Source organism: Chiloscyllium plagiosum, unplaced genomic scaffold (genome assembly GCF_037043375.1).
Source record: "Chiloscyllium plagiosum isolate Xiang-an unplaced genomic scaffold, Cpla_swu_hap1 HiC_scaffold_29, whole genome shotgun sequence".
Lineage (NCBI taxonomy): Eukaryota > Metazoa > Chordata > Chondrichthyes > Orectolobiformes > Hemiscylliidae > Chiloscyllium > Chiloscyllium plagiosum.
In genome coordinates this window covers 5,646,325-5,664,682 of record NW_028270167.1, presented here as the reverse complement: position 1 = coordinate 5,664,682, position 18,358 = coordinate 5,646,325, and the positions used below count along the sequence as shown (strand labels likewise).

Sequence of the window (18,358 nt, the reverse complement as noted above, 5' to 3'; positions counted from 1 at the left end):
CTAGATTGGGTTGGGATATCTGGTCAGCATGGACAGGTTGGACCGAAGGGTCTGTTTCCATGCTGTACATCTCTATGACTCTATGCTGCACTTTGTGCTGAAATCTCTGGCATGGGATCTGAACTCAGTCCCAGACGCTTCATTTTGAAAACCCATTCAAACAGCCTCCATGAGCTCAATTCTCTATTGAAAAATGTTTGCAAAAACGTTCAGTACATAGCATTAAATTGTTAATAAACTCATCCGGAATAGTCCAGGGATTTTTTGTTAAATCAAAACTTCATGTCTTAATGGATAGGTGGTTAATTAATGCTCCTGAACTTTTCTCTAAGATCCAGATCAGGCAGCGTGGGTTGGGAGCTCCATATAAGGGAGAGAGGGAGGGAAGCTGATTATACTGTCCCAGACCCATTCATAAATTAGTCAGTCAGAGAGCAGACTCCAATTCGAGTGCTACAGTAGCAGCGTTTTCTTGTTGCTTCCATGCTCGCTTGTGTAATATTTTAAGGAGGGGATGGTTAGACTTCCGACCGACGTGTGCTTGAAGTGAATATCGCCTGAGTGACTTTAGATCCTGTGTATGTACCAGGAAGTCGATCCTTTACGTTGTTGAGCTGTGGTTCTGTGAAACACGCTGTCTGCATTCTGTAGGACTGATTTATCTGGAATGGCACTTTGATCTCGCATACAATGGCCACTAAAGAAGAGCTTTACAGCAAAGTTGTGCCCCGAAAGAATAGGCAGAACCGACCCGGGACCGTTAAACATGGATCAACACTCGAGGTCTTCTTATCAATGGGATTCCCTAAAGCCCGGGCGTAAGTTGGATGAGTTCAGATGTATTTATTTATTTCTTTGTTTCCTTTTATTTTGTAGCTTCCCACATTGTTACTGTATCCAAATGGCGTTTGCTCTGATTGTGTGTTTCCATTCTATGTAACGTTTCTTTCTATAACAGATCTTGCTACATTGTTGAAGAGGGAGTTGTCACATGGCCTAGAGATTCAAAATATGTTTAAAACAGGGAATAGTGTTTGTTCAAAACGCCCGGTGTTCAGTAGGGGATATGACAGGCGAACGTTTCACGGTCTATCTCTCCTTCGTATTTAAGACAAAAAAAGATATAAACGCGCCACTCTCACCCTTTCACACACACAATAACACAACTGCAATGTAAGGCCTGCAGGCAGGAAGGTGGGTGATGGTCCGGGTTTGTTCTGGAACTGAATGGAGTGGTTCCGTTGCAGTTTTATTGTCGGTCACCCAAAGGCTGCGGAATGGTTTTGGAAAGTAAACAGTCCCGGGGCTGTGAGGATTTCCCAATTGGGGATGTGTCTGTTTCAGTCACATTCCTTCCCCCTCCCATTTTTGTAAAAAGGCTGATTGAAAGCTGCTTTTTAAAAAAAAAATCAAGCGTGAAATTTTAACAAAGCAAACATATTGCTGTAAGTGTAACAGAAAATGCTGTAAATACTTAGATTTGGCAGCATCTATGGAGAGAAAGTAGAGTGAACATTTTCAGGTGTCGATGACCTTTCATGAACCCCCTGCGTACTTCTAATACATTTGTGTTTTTTTTACAATGAGCTGGCTCTGCATTCGGTCCAGAATGAACATACAGCCCTGTGCACGCTACTGTTTTCCTAAACCGCTAATGGAAGCCACTTTCTCTCTCTCTCCCCGCAAGCCGCTCATACAAAGGTGAATGCGGCAAAATCCTTTTCCCTAACTAGACACGATTTTCTAAAGCAAACACTGAGCACAGAAAGGCTCCTTTACTCTTATTTTACTGTGTTACAGAACAACGCATTGACATCCTGTACTAATAGTCCCTACACTGAAATACAATTTTAAAACATTAGACTGTTTCTCTCCACTCCCTGTATTATTCTGGAATACCACTACTTTTTATAATTATCCTCAAATGGAGAACTTTGTTGGTATGCTTCATTGTGGTCATGTCCACAGACTGTGGAGTCAATATAGAGACTGTTTCCACTGGCAGGAGAGTCAGCAACCAGAGTTAGGATCATTCAAGTCAAAAGCGCCGAGGGGAGGAAAAACATTTTTGAAATATAGTAAATTATAATCTGGAATGTGTTGTCTTTAAAAAAAAAAGTGATCGTAGCAGATTATTCAATTTTCAGAACTGTATAAATACCTGGAGGTGGGGAGAGACAACTGCAGGGGAGTGAGTCCAATTGTCCAGACTCAGCACAAACTAGATGGACTGAATGGCCTCATTTTCTGCTACAAAGGCAGATTCTGTTTTTCTAATGTTACCAGTTATTGAGCTTGCATTCTGTGATTATATCCAATCATTTATTTCAGTGGAAAACTGAAAACAAATGCCTTTGCCTGAGCAAGAAGGAACAAACTTATTTTTCTACGACATCCAGCATTACTTTTTAGAATGCCCCTATTTCATAATTATTGATTCAATTTTTTTTTATTAAAAATGCAGTCACTGTGGTAATGGGATTTTTTTTGTCTGCTGACCAGCTTTACCAGATTCCTTGTTGGGTACAATCACAACTCCATTAACCTTAATTTCCCAGTTTGCAGTATTTTGGTGTAGGTCTAGTGCATCCTCTGTTGTAACAAGGGATGTGAAGCTGCAATCATACAGCTTCTGCAGGATTTGGAATCCCATTGGGACTTCAGTCAGATAGATATTTAGAGAAAGGCAGCATTATTTAACCATCATAGAATCATAGGATCATCACTGTGTGGAAGTAGGCCACTCGGCCCATCAAGTCCACACTCACCGTCTGAACAGCATCCCACCCAGACCTAACCCCCCTACCGTATCCCTGTTACCCTGCATTTCCTATGGCTAATCCACCTGACCTGCACATCTTTGGACTGTGGGAGAAAACCAGAGCACCCGGAGGAAACCCACGCAGACACGGGGAGAACGTGCAAACTCCACACGGACAGTCGTCTGAGGGTGGCATCAAATCCAGGTCCCTGGCACTGTAAGGCAGTAGTACTAACCACTGAGCCATCATGCCACCTCCAGTTTTTCAGTTTTTTGATTAGGTTTTTTTTGATGAGGTAACAGAGAGTGTTGGTGAGAGCAATACAGTTGATGTGGTGTACATAGACTTCCAAAAGGTTTTTGATAAAGTGCCACATTAATGTTGTCAACAAAGTTGAAATCCATGGAAGTAAGGGGACAGTGATAACCTGGATATGTGGTTGATTGAGTGACAGAGAACAGGACCCTGTAAATGAATGTTTTTGGACTGGAGGACTGTATTAAGTGGAGTTCCCTAGGGATCAGTGATTAGGATTCCTCCTTTTCTTGATGTATATAAATGATTTAGATTTGGATGTGCACAGCTTGATGATGCAGAATTTGGAATGATTGTGAACTGTGAGGAGGGCAGTGATACTCTTCAAGGGTTTGGAGATAACAATTGCTTGTTGCACCAGTTTTTGAGATTAATTTAATGCAGGCAATAGGAAGAAATGCATTTGGTAGGATAGGATAGGAAAATATTAGAATACAATTCTTAAAAAGGGTGCAGGAGCAGGGGGTCCTGGGCATATATTGAATACAAATCAATGAAGGTGGCGAGGCAGGTTGAGAAAACAGCTAAGCAATACATTTTCTGCAGAGAGCTCTGTCAGGTGGACCTCAAAAATCCCATGACACTATTCTAAAGAAGAACAGTGGAACTTTCCCAGCACTTGGCTGACATTTATCTTTCAAACAGAATCAATTTATTTTATTTATGATTGCAAGAACTTGCCTTTAATTGCCTGTCAGAGAACCAGTGTCATTTTAAATGTAGCCACTTGATCATTTCCATATTGCTGTATGTGGAAGCTTGCTGTGTGCAAGTTTAGCTGAGCTTTATAAATAGAGAATTAAGTATAAACACAATAAATTTATGGTGAACCTTTGTATAAAATACTGGTTCAGTCTTAACTAGAGTATTGAGCAATTTTGGACAGCACACTTTAGGAAGGACATGAAGACATGGAGAGAATGCAAAAAATATTTACCAGAATGATTCCAGTTTTGTGGACAGATTGGAAAAGTGGAGGCTGCTTTTAGAAAAGAGAAAGTGGAGAGGAGATTTGATTGAGGTGTTAAAATCATGAGAAGTCTTGAATGTGTAGGCAGGGTAAAACTGTTCCCATTGACAAGAGGATTAATACCAGAAAGCACCAATTAAACGTGACTTGCAAAGGAAGCAATGGCGACATGAGGAAAGACCTTATCATGTTGCGAATGATTAGAGTCTGGAATGCACAGCCTGAGAATGTGGTGGAAACTTTCAAAAGGAAATTATAAACAATTACCTGAAGAAATAATGTGTAGGGTTACTGTGAAAGGGCCAGGAATGACATGAGCTGTGTGACTCCTACAGAGAGCCAGCATGGCTACAAGCATTCAGCTCCCCTCACTTTTGAGCTGCAAAATTCTATAATAAAGAAAAAGGAGTTAGTTTCCCCTCATAGCACTGCACCTGTCAAGGCAAACTAAAGATTATTAGCTCAGGGTACAGTGAGTCATGGAGGTCTATAGCACAGAAAAAGGCCCTTTGGCCCAATGAATCTGCACTGGTCAAAAACAACTGCCTAACCAATCTAATCCCGTTTTCCAGCACTTGGCCCATAGCCTTGTATGCCTTGGCATCACAAATGCACATCTAAATACTTCTTAAATATTATGAGGGTTTCTACATCTACCACCCTTACAGGCAGTGAGTTCCAGATTTCCACTATACTCAGAAAATATTTTTCCTTGCATCTCGTCTAAACTTCCTGTCCCTTACCCCCAGTCATTGGTCCTTCCAGCAAGGGGTAAAGTTCCATTCTGTCTATGCCCCTCATAATTTTAGACATTTTAATCACATGTCCCTCAGTCTTCTTTGAAGCAACAAAAACAACCCCAGTCTGTCCAATCCCTCTTCAGAACTACAATTTTCCAATGCAAGCAAAATCCTGGCAAATTTTCTTCTGCGCTGTGTCACTTGCAATCACATAGCTCCTATAATGTGGATTTCAGGACTATCAAATACAACCTCTTGGCTTGGTTACATCTCAGTACCAGCCTCACCTCCTGAATCAGAAGGTTCTGTGTTCAAGTCCCACTCCAGAGGCTTGAGCACAAGATTTAGGATGACATTCCTACTGCAGTACTGAGGGAGTGCTTCATTACCATACGAACCCTGTTTCAGATGCAGCTTTAAACCAGCCCCTCTCAGATGGACCTCAAAAATCCCATGGCACACAAGAACAGGAGAGTTTCTCCCTACTGCCTGTCTGGTATTTATATTTTAACCAGTGTCACTTAAAATCAAGTCATTTTCAGGTTTGTGGGAGCTTCTTGTGTGTAAATTAGCTACTGCCATTTCTATGTTATAGCAGTGATAATATTTAATTATCTGTAAAGCACTTTAATTCTGAGGTAATCAAATACACTATAGAAATGTGAGTCTTTTTCACTTCTGAGAGTGATGTGTATTTATGATCTCATATAACTAGCCAGACCAAAAACTGTATCGGAAAGATTGCACTCGCTGCACTCTCTCAATCTTTGTGATGCTGCTAATGCATTAATTTTAAACTGCTCCCAGTGCTTATAGCTCTTGCATTTCACATTGACAACATACAGCTCAAAATTCTTCTTGCTAGATTACAACCCAAGGTTACTGGGGTAAAATCTAAATTGGGTACTGCAGCAGTTTTTTTTTGACAATCAAGTGGCTTGCATTTCATATAAAAACTGACATCCCACTGACAACACTGATGTGTCGACATGAAAGCATGATTATTCTTAATACATGCAGTGGCTGAAGAACTTTCTGGCACTCGATTGCATATTAATTGCAGCAAAAAAAAAGTCAGCTCTATTTGAATCTTTCAGCATGGATGTAGCACTCTTGATGTTTGATGACAGGCCCAAAACCAAGTAAGACCAAAATGAGACATTTACGTACACAAGAAAGAAATGAGCAATTTTTGTGGGAGAATTGCAAGTATAGGTACTGGAAATAAATCGGAGCAGCAACTCCAGAATGATAAGAACAGCAGGTTTATCAGCCTTGGAGAAATAATGGACTGAATGGCCTCTTCCTGTCCTTTCTGATGCTACGTGAAATATACTTTAATGAGAGGTATTTGGCCCCTCAATTTGTTATTTCGACTTTAATTATAATCCTCCATTTTGTTTCTAGCTCTTCCAAATAAAAAATTCAATTTTTTTTTGCAAAGGAAGTACGATGATCATGGCACATATCAATGTGTCGCACAGAACATCAATCAGAAAACTTAATGGAATGCAGGCTGGTATCTCAATGGAGCAAAGTGGAGGAAACTGTGCTCTAGTTCTCCAAAGCCTTGATTACATCCCATTGGAGTAGTGCTTTGTTCTGCTCACTGAGCCTCAGAGAATATACCAGTGTAACAGATTCACCAGAATGAAACCAGGCACAAGTTTTTAAAAAAAAATTGGCAAAAGAACTAGGGATTAATTGAGACTTTCTTATGCACTGAAGTATTAAGATCTGCTTTGCCAATCTCTTGGAGAGTTAGAATCTGATTCCTTGGAAGATTTCAAAAGGCAATTGGTCGTGGACTTAAAGACTAATATGCAGAGTTAAAGAGAAAAAGCCAGAATGTATGGCTAATTGGATAGCTTTTTCCAATTGTAAGCACAGAAGAGATGGGCACAATTATCACCTTCAGTGCTATACAATTCTGTGACTCAAGAGAAGGATTAATTTGAGGCTGAATGAGACTTGATTAGGAAATTAAGGGGTGAGCTAATACCGATGTTTAAAATTTTGGTGATGCGGTAGGTACAAAGGAATCCTTTTCTGTGATATTTTGGGGCACTTTGGGGGCAAACACTTTAAAATTAAAGCTAGTCCACCTTGAAATGAATCCAGGAAACACTCTTCAACGAGAACCAGAATTTTAGAATTCTCTTCTCCCTAAAGACTGTGAATGTTAGATCAATTAACATTTTAAGACTGAAGTTGATAGTTTTATTCTTAGTTCAGGATCATCCATGATCTTATAGAGTGGAAGAACTGTTTCAAGAGGCTGAACTTTATAAGGGGTTATAGAACAAAGAAAGTTACTATATGGAGGTGGGCCATTGATCAGCCACAGTCTCATTAAATAGCAAAATAGACTCAAGGGACTGAATGGCTATCTCTTAATCCTAGATTCCAATACTTAATCTTTGCTTTCCCTTCCTTCTGCAGTATTTTAAATACAAATTCATGCCCCTGAATCAATTACTGGTATCTTTACCTCTCCATATTTAGAGTCTTTTTAATACATAGTCATCTCACTAACCTTCCAATATGCTATTTAGAGAAAGTTTGGCTTCCCTGCTCTGTTGAACCAGTTCTTTCTCACAGTGGTTACAGCCAGGGAGAGAGACTAACAATTGTATTTTGTAATTATTGAGGTGTGCAGATATTTCTGTCAAAATGTGACAGCCAGCAAGGAAGTTGTTTAAAGTGAGGGGTATCAAATGGAGGCTGTACACCAAGCAGATTAGTTCTTGAGTAATGGAAATCCTGTTCCCATTGCTCTGACATCAGTGATTTGCCTTATCTCTCAGTAGCAAAGCAACAGCACTGAAATTATTTGTTTAAACAAAAAGAAAATTTGGCATTAAAAATGAAGAGCTTTTGTTGAACAACCTCCCATGTTTGTAAATGGAGTTGTAGCCTCCATAACAAGGGTGCAATTGCCATGTAGTGCAATGGTAGTGTCCCTACCTCTGAGAGAGGAAGCCTGGATGTACATCCTTCCTGCTCCAGAGGTGTGTCATGTCTTCTCTGAATAGGTTGATGATAAAATACTTTTTTTGTAATTGCCATTCGTCGAATAATGAGGGCTATGTCATAATAATATGCATGAGAATAGATTTCATTAAATGGGCTACCATTTTGAATCTGTTCTTAATAACAGACTACATTTAATACCTTATTAAATACAAACTGCTCCATGGGTGACAATCCACATCTTGACTTCTGAATAAGAAGTTCCAGCACGTTCAATGGAGATGACTGGGAAGTATTAGAAATGCATGTTGTGTATTTAATAGCCCTGAATTAAGATTTCACAGCTATGCTGAAGAAGAAATTGTTTTACATTTAATAAGTAAAACAGAAAATGCTTATCAGGTATTTGTAGTTTTAAAATAATCATCTTTGCTACCATCTTTCTCCACGGCTTCACCCCGTACCAACTCTGGGAAGTCTGGTTTCAATTCTGGCTCCTCCAGCATCAACAATCTTTAATCAGACCATTATTAGAAGCTGTGTCTTCAGCTGCCTGATTTAATCCTGATGTGCATTAGCTTTTGGAGATTTTGTTATATTAAAGGTATTAGGTAAACACAAGTTCTTGTTATAATGAAAAAGGAATGTTAATATTTAGTTTTCGATCACTGCCCAGAATCATGAATGCTTCCGGTGCAGAATATTTATCGTTTTTTGAACAGTTTCTAAGCAGTTGGTGTTTTTGTAGAGTTTTCTACATGTGATCTGGATCTTCACTTGCCTTTCTTATTATTCATCCATGAAATAAGGGGATTGATCGTTTGGCCAACATTTATTGCCCATCACTAATCAGCCTGGAAAAGGCGGTGATGAGTAGCCTTCTTGAATTGTGATGGTCCTTCGCATGTAGGTACACCCACAGTGCTGTAAGGGAGAGAGTTCTAGGATTTTGACCCAGTGGCATTGAAGGAATGGTAATATATTTCCAAGTCAGAATGGTGAGTGGCTTGGAGGGGAACTTGCAGGAGATAGTGTTCTCGTGTATCTGCTGCCCTTGTCCTTCTCTGTGATTAAAGTCTACAAGTTTGGAGGGTACTGTCAAAGGGCCCTTGGTGAGTTGTTACAGTACATGTTGCAGATGATACACCCAGCTGCCACTGTGCATTGTGCTGAAGAGAGTAAATGTTGAAGGTGGTGGATATGGTTCCAATTAATGGGTTGCTTTGTCCTGAATGGTTTTGGGTTTCTTGAGTTATTCAGACAAAAGAAACATTCTATCACACTCCTGACTTGTGGTTTTGTGGACAGGCTTTGGCGATTCAGGCAATGAGTTGCATGTTCCTGATCAGCATTTGTAGCCACAGTATTTGTATGACTGGTCCAGTTCAGCATCTGGTCAGTGGTAACTGCAGGATCAAGAGTGTGGTGCTGGAAAAGCACAGCTGGTCAGGCAGCATCCATGGAGCAGGAGAATCGATGTTTCATGCATCAGCCCTTCATCAGGCTTATGCCTGAAACGTCAATTCTCCTGCTCCTCGGATGCTGCCTGACCGGCTGTACTTTTCTAGCACCACACTCTCGACTCTGATCTCCTGCATCTGCAGTCTTCACTTTCTCCTAGGTAACTCCAGGATGTTGATGGTGAGGGATTCAGTGGTAGTAACGCCAATGAATGCAAAGGAGAGACAGTTAAAAAATGTCTTGTTGGAGATGGTAATTGCCTGGCACTGTGTCATTATTAGCCCAGGTCTGTATGTTGTCATGGACTGTTTACTTGGCCTGTTTCAGTAGTTTTTAATGTTGTGTTTGAACTACCTTTTAGCTGTCTTAATACAATTTGCATTCCTTCGCGATGGTAAAAGTTTGTGAACTGCAGCATTAACTTGTGTTTCTCAGCAACCAGCTGCATATTATCACTTGTTTCATGTAAAGTAATTTAACACCATTGTTACCTTTGAAACACGGGCATCATTGTGTTGCACCTTCTGGTCTCAGTTATGATTCAGCGGGTGGCAGTCTTGTCTCCAAATGTAAAAATTGCGGGTTCCAATCCCATTGTGGAAACCGGAGTACCACATCCAAGCTAAGACTTCAGTGGAGAACTGAAAGAATGTTGTAGCATTTGAGATATAGTTTTTCAAATGGGATATTAAACCGAGGCCCAGTCTATAAATGATCCCATGATGCTGTTACAATCAGTAATTACATTACTGATTGTAATTTTGCTATGTGCAAATTGGCTGCCACTTTTGCAATGCATAGGTACTTTATTAGTTATAGTATATTTTGAATGTTGATTTTGAAACGTAAGACTTGTAAACCTTTTTTAAAACAGTACATCAAATAAATGTTCTGTCAGTGCTTCAGGTGTCACGCATGCATCTATCCAGAATTCCCTATTTGGAATAGGTAACAACTGAAGAGGAAGGGAAATGTAAAAATGAACCACCAAGAAAGGAGATAGAGAACCTGTTTTTGAGAAAAGACTGAAGATGTCAATAAATATAAAGAGATTGAGGAATGAAAGATCATTGTTGCCCACAGGCAAAGCTGCATCGGTTTAGTTTTGTGAATATTTTATAAATAAAACATGTTTTCTTAAGGAACACATTTAAAATTACAGGTGATTTAGCAAATGAGCCTTGAAGTTAAACTTTTTTTGGCTAACAAGTATAATTGCAGAAGTATTTGACAAAGCTGAGGAGATGCAAGTTACATTTATACAAAATATAGTTTTGATTATAAATTAATCGAGTAAAGAAGTTGTAAATTGAGTAATCAAATCGCCAGGATTCTTCAAGAAATTGGTGTCAGCAAAACCTGGAGATAGAGACATTTTTTATTTCGATACATTTTCATTTTTGCTTCAAATGTTTTAATTTATTGTTTACTAAATTATTGGAGGTGGGATTAAAAGGATAGGTTTAGTCAAGCATCATTAAAAGACTGTGATTATGATTCCAATTAGTTGTGGTTACAAGCTTTACATTCCAAGCTAGGTATATTGGTGGGAGCAACCTGCTCGCTTCATCTCTCATGGAATATTTATCTGCTGTCCTCACCAGATTTGTGTCAGTGTGACATTTTTCCAAAAATTCTTTCAGCTACAGATGATTTATGCTCAATATATGGATTGTTAAGTGGATTTATTCCCACTAGGGGATGTTGTGAAACTTTCCGGGTTTAATTCATTCTCAATTAAATTGTAACAATGACTAAATATTTGGTTGACAGCTTAATGTCTCTTATTGCACAGTATTGCAACTACAAATTACCTTGGGACATTTGACCTTAGTAAAGCGACTAAACAAATGCAAGTTTTTGTGATTGGGTTAACCTTTTGGAAAGAATATTTGGAACTGGGACAGATACAGACTCAACTTTTGGGTTCCACATCTACAATGGAAATATCACATTGAAACACTCCGTCTCAACACATACGGGAAAGATGGCAACGGGAGAACTGCTTGTGGAAGGCAACTTGAGAATTTTGTTTTGGAATGTACTTTGGGATGTTGCATTAAGTTAAAGGTATAATACAAAGATAAGTTGTTTTTTTGTGAAGAACCTTGTGACATTCTATATATGTTAAATATGTAACATAAATGCAAATTGTTCAGAACAAGGAATCAAATTTTTGGATAAAGTAATAATTTACAAAAGTGTATTAATAAGTGGAGATGCACAAAATTGATTCAAATTATTTTTGTCTTTGGATAATGTATTTGCTGCAAACTTGACATTTAAAACATGTTGTCAGAAGTTACTGATTTCCGTTTTCTCCCCCACAGTCCCCTCCTTCCCTGCCATCTTGCTAATTCAGGAACAATGTTGTTGATCCGACTTCCTTGAAATCCATTGAGCTGGTTTCAGACTGCATTGTGCATCCTGTTTGAATTGTGTTCAAAACCCATTCCCCACCTACCTGGCCCCATCCCCCTCCTTCCTAGTTGCTCTGCTGTTGAATTCCTGCCATGCTGTAGATACACATTGACTCCAGACAGAAAGAGAGCAGAAGTGAGGAAGCTAACACTGCCATCTACATCCTAATAAACCTTTAAGTGGCAACATTAGTACAGCTTGTTCAGTTGGACTGCATGCCCACGTTCCAACTCAAGACATTTCATTGAGTTACTAGGAGAAAGTGAGGAATGCAGATGCTGGAGATCAGAGCTTAAAAATGTGTTGCTGGAAAAGCGCAGCAGGTCAGGCAGCATCAAAGGAGCAGGAGAATCGACGTTTTGGGCATAAGCCCTTCTTCAGAAATTTCATTGAGTTACACCAAGTCCACAATGATGTTAAGTTTGGGATGCCAATAATCTGGGTCTTCTGAATATTTCTTCAACATCTCCCTCCAGTCTTGAAAAGAAAATTCTCAACCTGCATGTATATAGTGCTTTTTGTGACTTCAAGATATCACAAGATGCGCTACAGTCAGTTAATTTTTTTTAAAGTTTAGAAATCTAGAGATTCGAGAGCAAATTTGCGCAAACACAATTCCTAGTTGAAGGTTAAATCTCATCCCAAAGACACGGGGAAGAACTCAGTTGCTTTTATTCTTTTGGATAGGAACCATGGGGTCTTTTACTGTACAAGACATTTACTGTTCCAGAATATATATACCCTACCCTCATGTACAAAAATGGCAAATTATGGACAGCCTTTTAATACTAATGCATGAACTGTTGGAACAGGTTGCAGCAACAGCTTGTATTTTGCTGTTTGACATGAAATTACTTTGAGAATACTGTGCTGCTGGAAATGGGAAACAGTATTTTGTTGCTCTGTAATAATCTGCAAACAGCATTGTCAGTTTGTGTTCAAGATTCAGATGCATTGAGAAATCTGTAGTAAGGATAACCCAGAGAATTGGGGGTTTAGCTCAATGCTGTGCTAGTATGGTGCTGACTCTCCAGTAAGCCTACAAAACTATAATACAAACTGCAACATGCTACATTTTCCAGCAGTGTCTTTAATGAAGATATCCTCTCCAAACATTTGTAAAAGGATAAAGGTAAAGGGTTAGATGCCACACTATGTTGAGATAGTCATGGAGTCTCCTGGAATTGAAGGTTGACCTCCAGTTTACTACTGTAAACAATTTTAAAAAGAAGCCATTGAGCTGTTTTACTTTTGAAAATGTGCATTAATTTAGTTGAACACCATCCACCCCCATTTGTTAAAGGTGAAAAACATACTTAATTTCACAGATGCAAAACATCCTGAAGTGTTTACAGTCCAAGGCTAACTTCTGAAATGTAGCCAAAGCTGTAATATTTGGTTGGGGGTTGGGCGGGGAATCACATTTAGAGACGATGGTAACTGATGATAGAAGAGAGACTTGAGCACACAACTGGAGTTGGCATGTCAGTGCAGTATTGATAGAGTGCTACACAGTTAGATGTATGCTGTCTTTTGGATGGTACGTTTCCTTCTCATGTGGATATACAAGATCCAAAGGCATTATTTTGAAGAAGAGCAGGGGTGTTCTCCTCAGTGTTCTGGTCAATATTTATTTGTGAACTGTCATCATTAAAATGGTTTGGCTATTATGACATTTCTTCTCTAGGGAGCTTGCTGTGCACAAATTGCTGCATTTCCTGAATAGCACTGTCTCTGCTTCAGAATTAGATATATCATGAAAGATGCTGTATAAATACCAGTTCTTTCTTTTTCATATCTCTTCTCTCAAATGCAATTCACCAAAGGAAATGCCATTTGTCCTCTGGTCACCTGGTTTTTCTGGGAGGGTGAATGTCCTGATCAGTGCCTTACATTTCTTTAGTTCTGATTATAAGGTTTTTCCAAAAAAACTGAACATAACCTTCTGCAGCTGTGCACCTGTTGTTGTACTGATTGGAATTGAGAGGAAAAAATATCGAAGGAATTGAACTACATCTAAAGTTGGCAGTGTCTGTGCTGCAAGTGCTCCTCATTGAGCCACTGCAAGGAGCTGGTCAGACCTGGGTAGAGAACCTCTGGGCGCATCCTGCGTCACTGGAAAGAGAAACATTTCTGAAACTGATGACTGATTTTCTCCCTAACATGCTTCAGTGATTAGGAAGACTCTGACCACTCATCACTTAATCACCATACATCTTCTACAGAAATGCAATGGGATGTTTGAAATAATTTGCATAAAATAAAGCCATTTACTCAGCACTAACATTTAAGTTAGAATGCCTAGTTGTCAGATAAGTGATTATTTTTTCTCATAAATCCCTCTCTCTCATTCTCTCATCTTTTTTTCTCTCTCTTTTTCCTTTTTTTGTCTTTTCAATAACCAACACTGGCCATTCTTCATTTCGAATGAACTCGCTTGTCCCTCCAGTGCTTCACATTCTTCATCTTAAACCAGGGATTTACTTCAATGCATTCATTCATATTTCACTCTCAAGCTATGGAAATCCATCCATCTTTTTTGGTTTCAAAACTCAAACTTCATGTCATCCAACCATTACTTCTCCCTGACTCTTTCTAACTCTGGTGGTCTGGTCTGTGGTTCTGAACAGTTTTTTTTTAAAACAAAGGCAACATGGGCCTCTCTGACTATTTCCAAAGGGAAGAAATGTTTCACTGATCACAGTAATGCCAGCTCTACCAAAAAATATATTGGACTAAACTTGTTCACAGTTTAGGCAAAAGTGACGATTCCTGATGAAGCGCTTTTGCCTGAAACGTCAATTTTCCTGCTCCTCGGATGCTGCCTGACCTGCTGTGCTTTTCCAGCACCACTCTGATCTAAACCCTTATTCACAGTCTGTCTGCATTGCAAACCCTTGGAAACTCCCTAATCTAAGATCCTTGACACCCCCATGAGATAACAGTTGTCCTGGGAAACTTTGACAATAGTCAAGTGTCAGAGGAGATAGTGGGGTAATGGAAATGTTACTGGACTAGTAACCGAGCATCCCAGCAAAGCTCTGGGAACATGGGTTCAAGTCTTACTATGGTAGATGGCAAAATTTGAAGTCAACTGGTCTAATGGTGACCCTGACTGTCAATTGCCATAAAATTCCATCTGGTTCACTAATGCCCTTTTAGGGAAAGAAATCTGCCATCCTTACCTGGTCTGATCAAGTACTGTATAGATCCACAGTAAATCAGACTCTGGATGATTAGGGGTGGGCTATAAAAATATAAATTGAAAGCGAATTTGGCCCAGAACTATTCTATCTCATGTTGTATTGAGGGCTTCTTCTATGATCTTAACCTATTTAAGAAACTTTCCAGGCAGTCTCTGCTTAAATCAAGCACAAGGAGGCACTGCATGTGGAAGTTGATCCGGGGGACTTCATTTGGGTCAAGTGTAAGGGTTGGCTGGATAATGGAGTTGTGTGTGGGGTTGGATTCGTGCATGAATGAATCAGCTATCTGAACTATGGGAGTGCCAGGGATTAGAGAAAGCTTTGGTTTAACATTACAACATCAATCTCCTTAGCCAGTGACTGAGTTGTCTGACCTCATTTGAGGCCTCAAGAATTTTCAGCTAAAAGGATAGAAAAACTGAGTTATCTTTGGTGTTATCCAGTGGTCTGACTCTTTCATGGATTGACTGAAATTGAAACAGGAAATGCTGGAGAAACTCAGCACATCTGGCAGCATCCAATGTGGCAATTTCCAAGGTACTTTTTTAAAAAAATAGATTTACTGTGACTCTTCCCATGACTAAACGTACCATTGACCTCACTCCATATTGTTTCATATAGAAAAGGGTCATCACTTACAGAAGAGTTAACTGTATTGTACCTGTGAAGTTGTAGTCAATCAAGTATCGAGACATTTCGGGCAAAATCATCTGTGTATATTTTGGGTGGTATTTTCTAAGATCCTGTGCTAGTAACATACTGGAAAATAAGAAGCATACTGCCTACAATTATCCTTTGACTTGAATCAATGGATAGAACATCCCTGGGAAGTGCTACTGTCATTTCTAAGCTGCTCGCTGCCTGTAAAGTCCCAGCAGTGGCATAGAATCTCAAATTTCAAGCTGTAGCCCATCCCCAGATGAAGTAGTCATTTTTCTTTTCCAAACAAAACAAATGATTATCTGTCTGCAAATGATGTGCTGACCCACATCTCCCTTAATCCATGTCACTCTATAACAAATGCTACAGACTTGTCAAATATTCAGCACAGGCCATTGCAATATGGCCTTTTGTGTTTTGGAATTTGTCTGTGGTAATTTCCGAGGTACTTTTTTTAAAATGAAGGTGGATATGGATGCAGTGTGACAGGCAGCAGGAAGGCTAGCCAAGAGGCAGTACTCCTCCCGAAGGATTTTCTCCTCTTTTGTCAGTGACGTACAGGACTCCTCTCGAAGGTGTGACTATTTTACTCATTGGTTTGGGGTGTCAGTGGCCAGCATTTATTATCCATCGCTAATGACCCAGAAGGCAGTTAAGAGTAAACAACATTTGCTGTGCGTCTGAAGGCACATGTAGGTTATGCCACTAAAGGTGACAGATTTCCTTCTCTAAAAAACATTAGTGAATTGGATGGATTTTTATGACAATCAATAGTGGTTGCCTGGCCACCATTGTTTTGGATAAAATTTCCACTTTTGCCAGAATGGGATTCAAACCCATGTCTCCAGAACATTAGCCTGGGTTCTGGGTTACTAGTCCAGTGTCATTACCACTATACCATTGCCACCTGAAGTTCAGAACTTTTGGAGTTCTGAATAAAATTGTATCATGCTCGAAATATTAACTCTGTTCTTCTCTCTGTAAATGCTGTAAGACTTTCTTCACTTTAAACCAGTGAGGAAATTCAGGAGAAATTTCTTTAGCCAAAGTGTAATGAGAGTTTGGATATTGGCACCACGAAAAATTGAGCCAAATAGTACAGATATTTTTAAAGGGAAGCAGAATTCAGTCTGTACAAGAGAAAGGAATGGAAAGGTGTGCTGACTGAGTGGGATTAAATAAATTGACCAGAGGCTCATGTGACACATACATATCAATACATGCCTGTGTTGCACACTCTTTGCCTTTTGTTTTCATGGTTGGGGTTAAGAAACTGAGTTCAGTGGAGAATTGAGCTGGCTGTATTAGAATCAGAGATTGCTGTCTTTCACAGGAGCATGACTGTACTGCACATGGTTTATTTAATTTCCGCCTTAAGAGAGGCCTGACCCATAATGTCACTACCTTCACCATGTCTGGTGCAAGGAGGCAGGTACTGAATGCAGGCAGAATGGGTGTTGAACCCTGTACTGTTGGCTCAAAGCTGATCTATGCCAGCTGCTTGACTGAGCCAGTTACCTCCAAAATGGCTCATTCATGTTGCTGGGCCAACTGATACTTTTACGTGCATGAGGCCTGGAGCTCTGAATAATGATGGTAGATGCTCCAATTGTCTTTCCATCACATGGCTGAGTAGGAATCAAAAAGGGATTGGAAATCTGGAAGTTTTCGTCAAATCCAGAAGTCTGATGGTAGGGTGTGGGCCCCAATTGCAAGTTTCATTACTGTTACTAATACTCACAGCAAACAAAAAACTATCAAAAGTTATAGAATAAAGGCAATGGATAAAGTGGAGAGACTTATTTAATTTCAGTTAGATCACAGCTGAAAATGCTGAACGGGATGAATATACCCACATGCCTATACCAGATTTGTATAAAGGACAACTTATTTGGAAACTTCTACTAGTTGGTAGAAGTGGTTTCTCTGAAATTCATAGGTCAAAAGCATGAAGCCACTGTACCTAGAATTGTACACAATCATTCTTAGGAGGTTAAAAAGATTTTGGATCTGCAATGAGGAGCAGATGATAAACAGCCTTGTTACCAGATTGCTTACTTACTGTTCACTAAAGGCTGAATTGCCTCCTCCTGTTTCTTCAAGCCTGAAAACCAGTCAATGAGATAACAGCTGATCTCTACCTTAATTCCATATACCTGTCCTTTTTCATATTAATTAGGAAAGGTATCAATGTTGAAGTCTCCACTGGTCTGGATCTTTTGAAAGCATTTATGTTGTACTTGGTGTGAATAAATACTTTCTGAATTCTGTCCTAAATGTTCTTCCTCAAAATTTAATCCTGTCATCTTGTTTTTCAATTCTTACCAAAGGAAACAGTTTCTCTTTATCACTAAACAAATCCTAGATCTTATACATCATGATCAGATCACCCCATCATTTTTTACACCTCAAGGTAATAAAAGCCACGTTTTTGCAACATTTTCAAGTTGCTGTTTTACTAGGGGTTAGATTATTTCGTTCGTAACAGTTCCATTTAGTCACATACACCCACACTGTTACATGATCCTTGCACACTTCACAGAAGTGACTTGTATTCCCCAACAGGAAGGGAGCTCCCCGTATTACTAAAACAACCACGGGGGCTATTCAGATGCAGAACTAAAACTGCTCACTTACTCTTTTGTGGTTGAGTGATTCTTTACTTTCATTTCCACTGTAGGTTCTATCGTATTGAGCTCTGGCTGGTTGAGGTGTTGTACTTCTACCATTCCTCATTTATGCTCTTTTAAACATCAAATTAAGAAATGGTTAAAAGTAATAAAAATACAAAAAGCAGTCAACAGAAATTAAAATAATATTGTCCAGGATGATGATGCACCCCAGCCCCTG

General features: G+C 39.4%; 1 protein-coding gene across 1 annotated transcript in view; it reads left to right on the top strand.

Moving 5' to 3' along the window:
* The first annotated feature begins 438 nt into the window (after positions 1 to 438).
* Positions 439 to 18,358, top strand: part of LOC122540579 (ubiquitin-associated and SH3 domain-containing protein B-like) — a 146,004-nt gene continuing 128,084 nt past the window's right edge. The window contains exon 1 of the mRNA XM_043676456.2: positions 439 to 818. Within this exon, the coding sequence (XP_043532391.1) occupies positions 691 to 818 (128 nt within the window). The 5' untranslated portion in view covers positions 439 to 690. The remainder of the gene's footprint in view (positions 819 to 18,358) is intronic.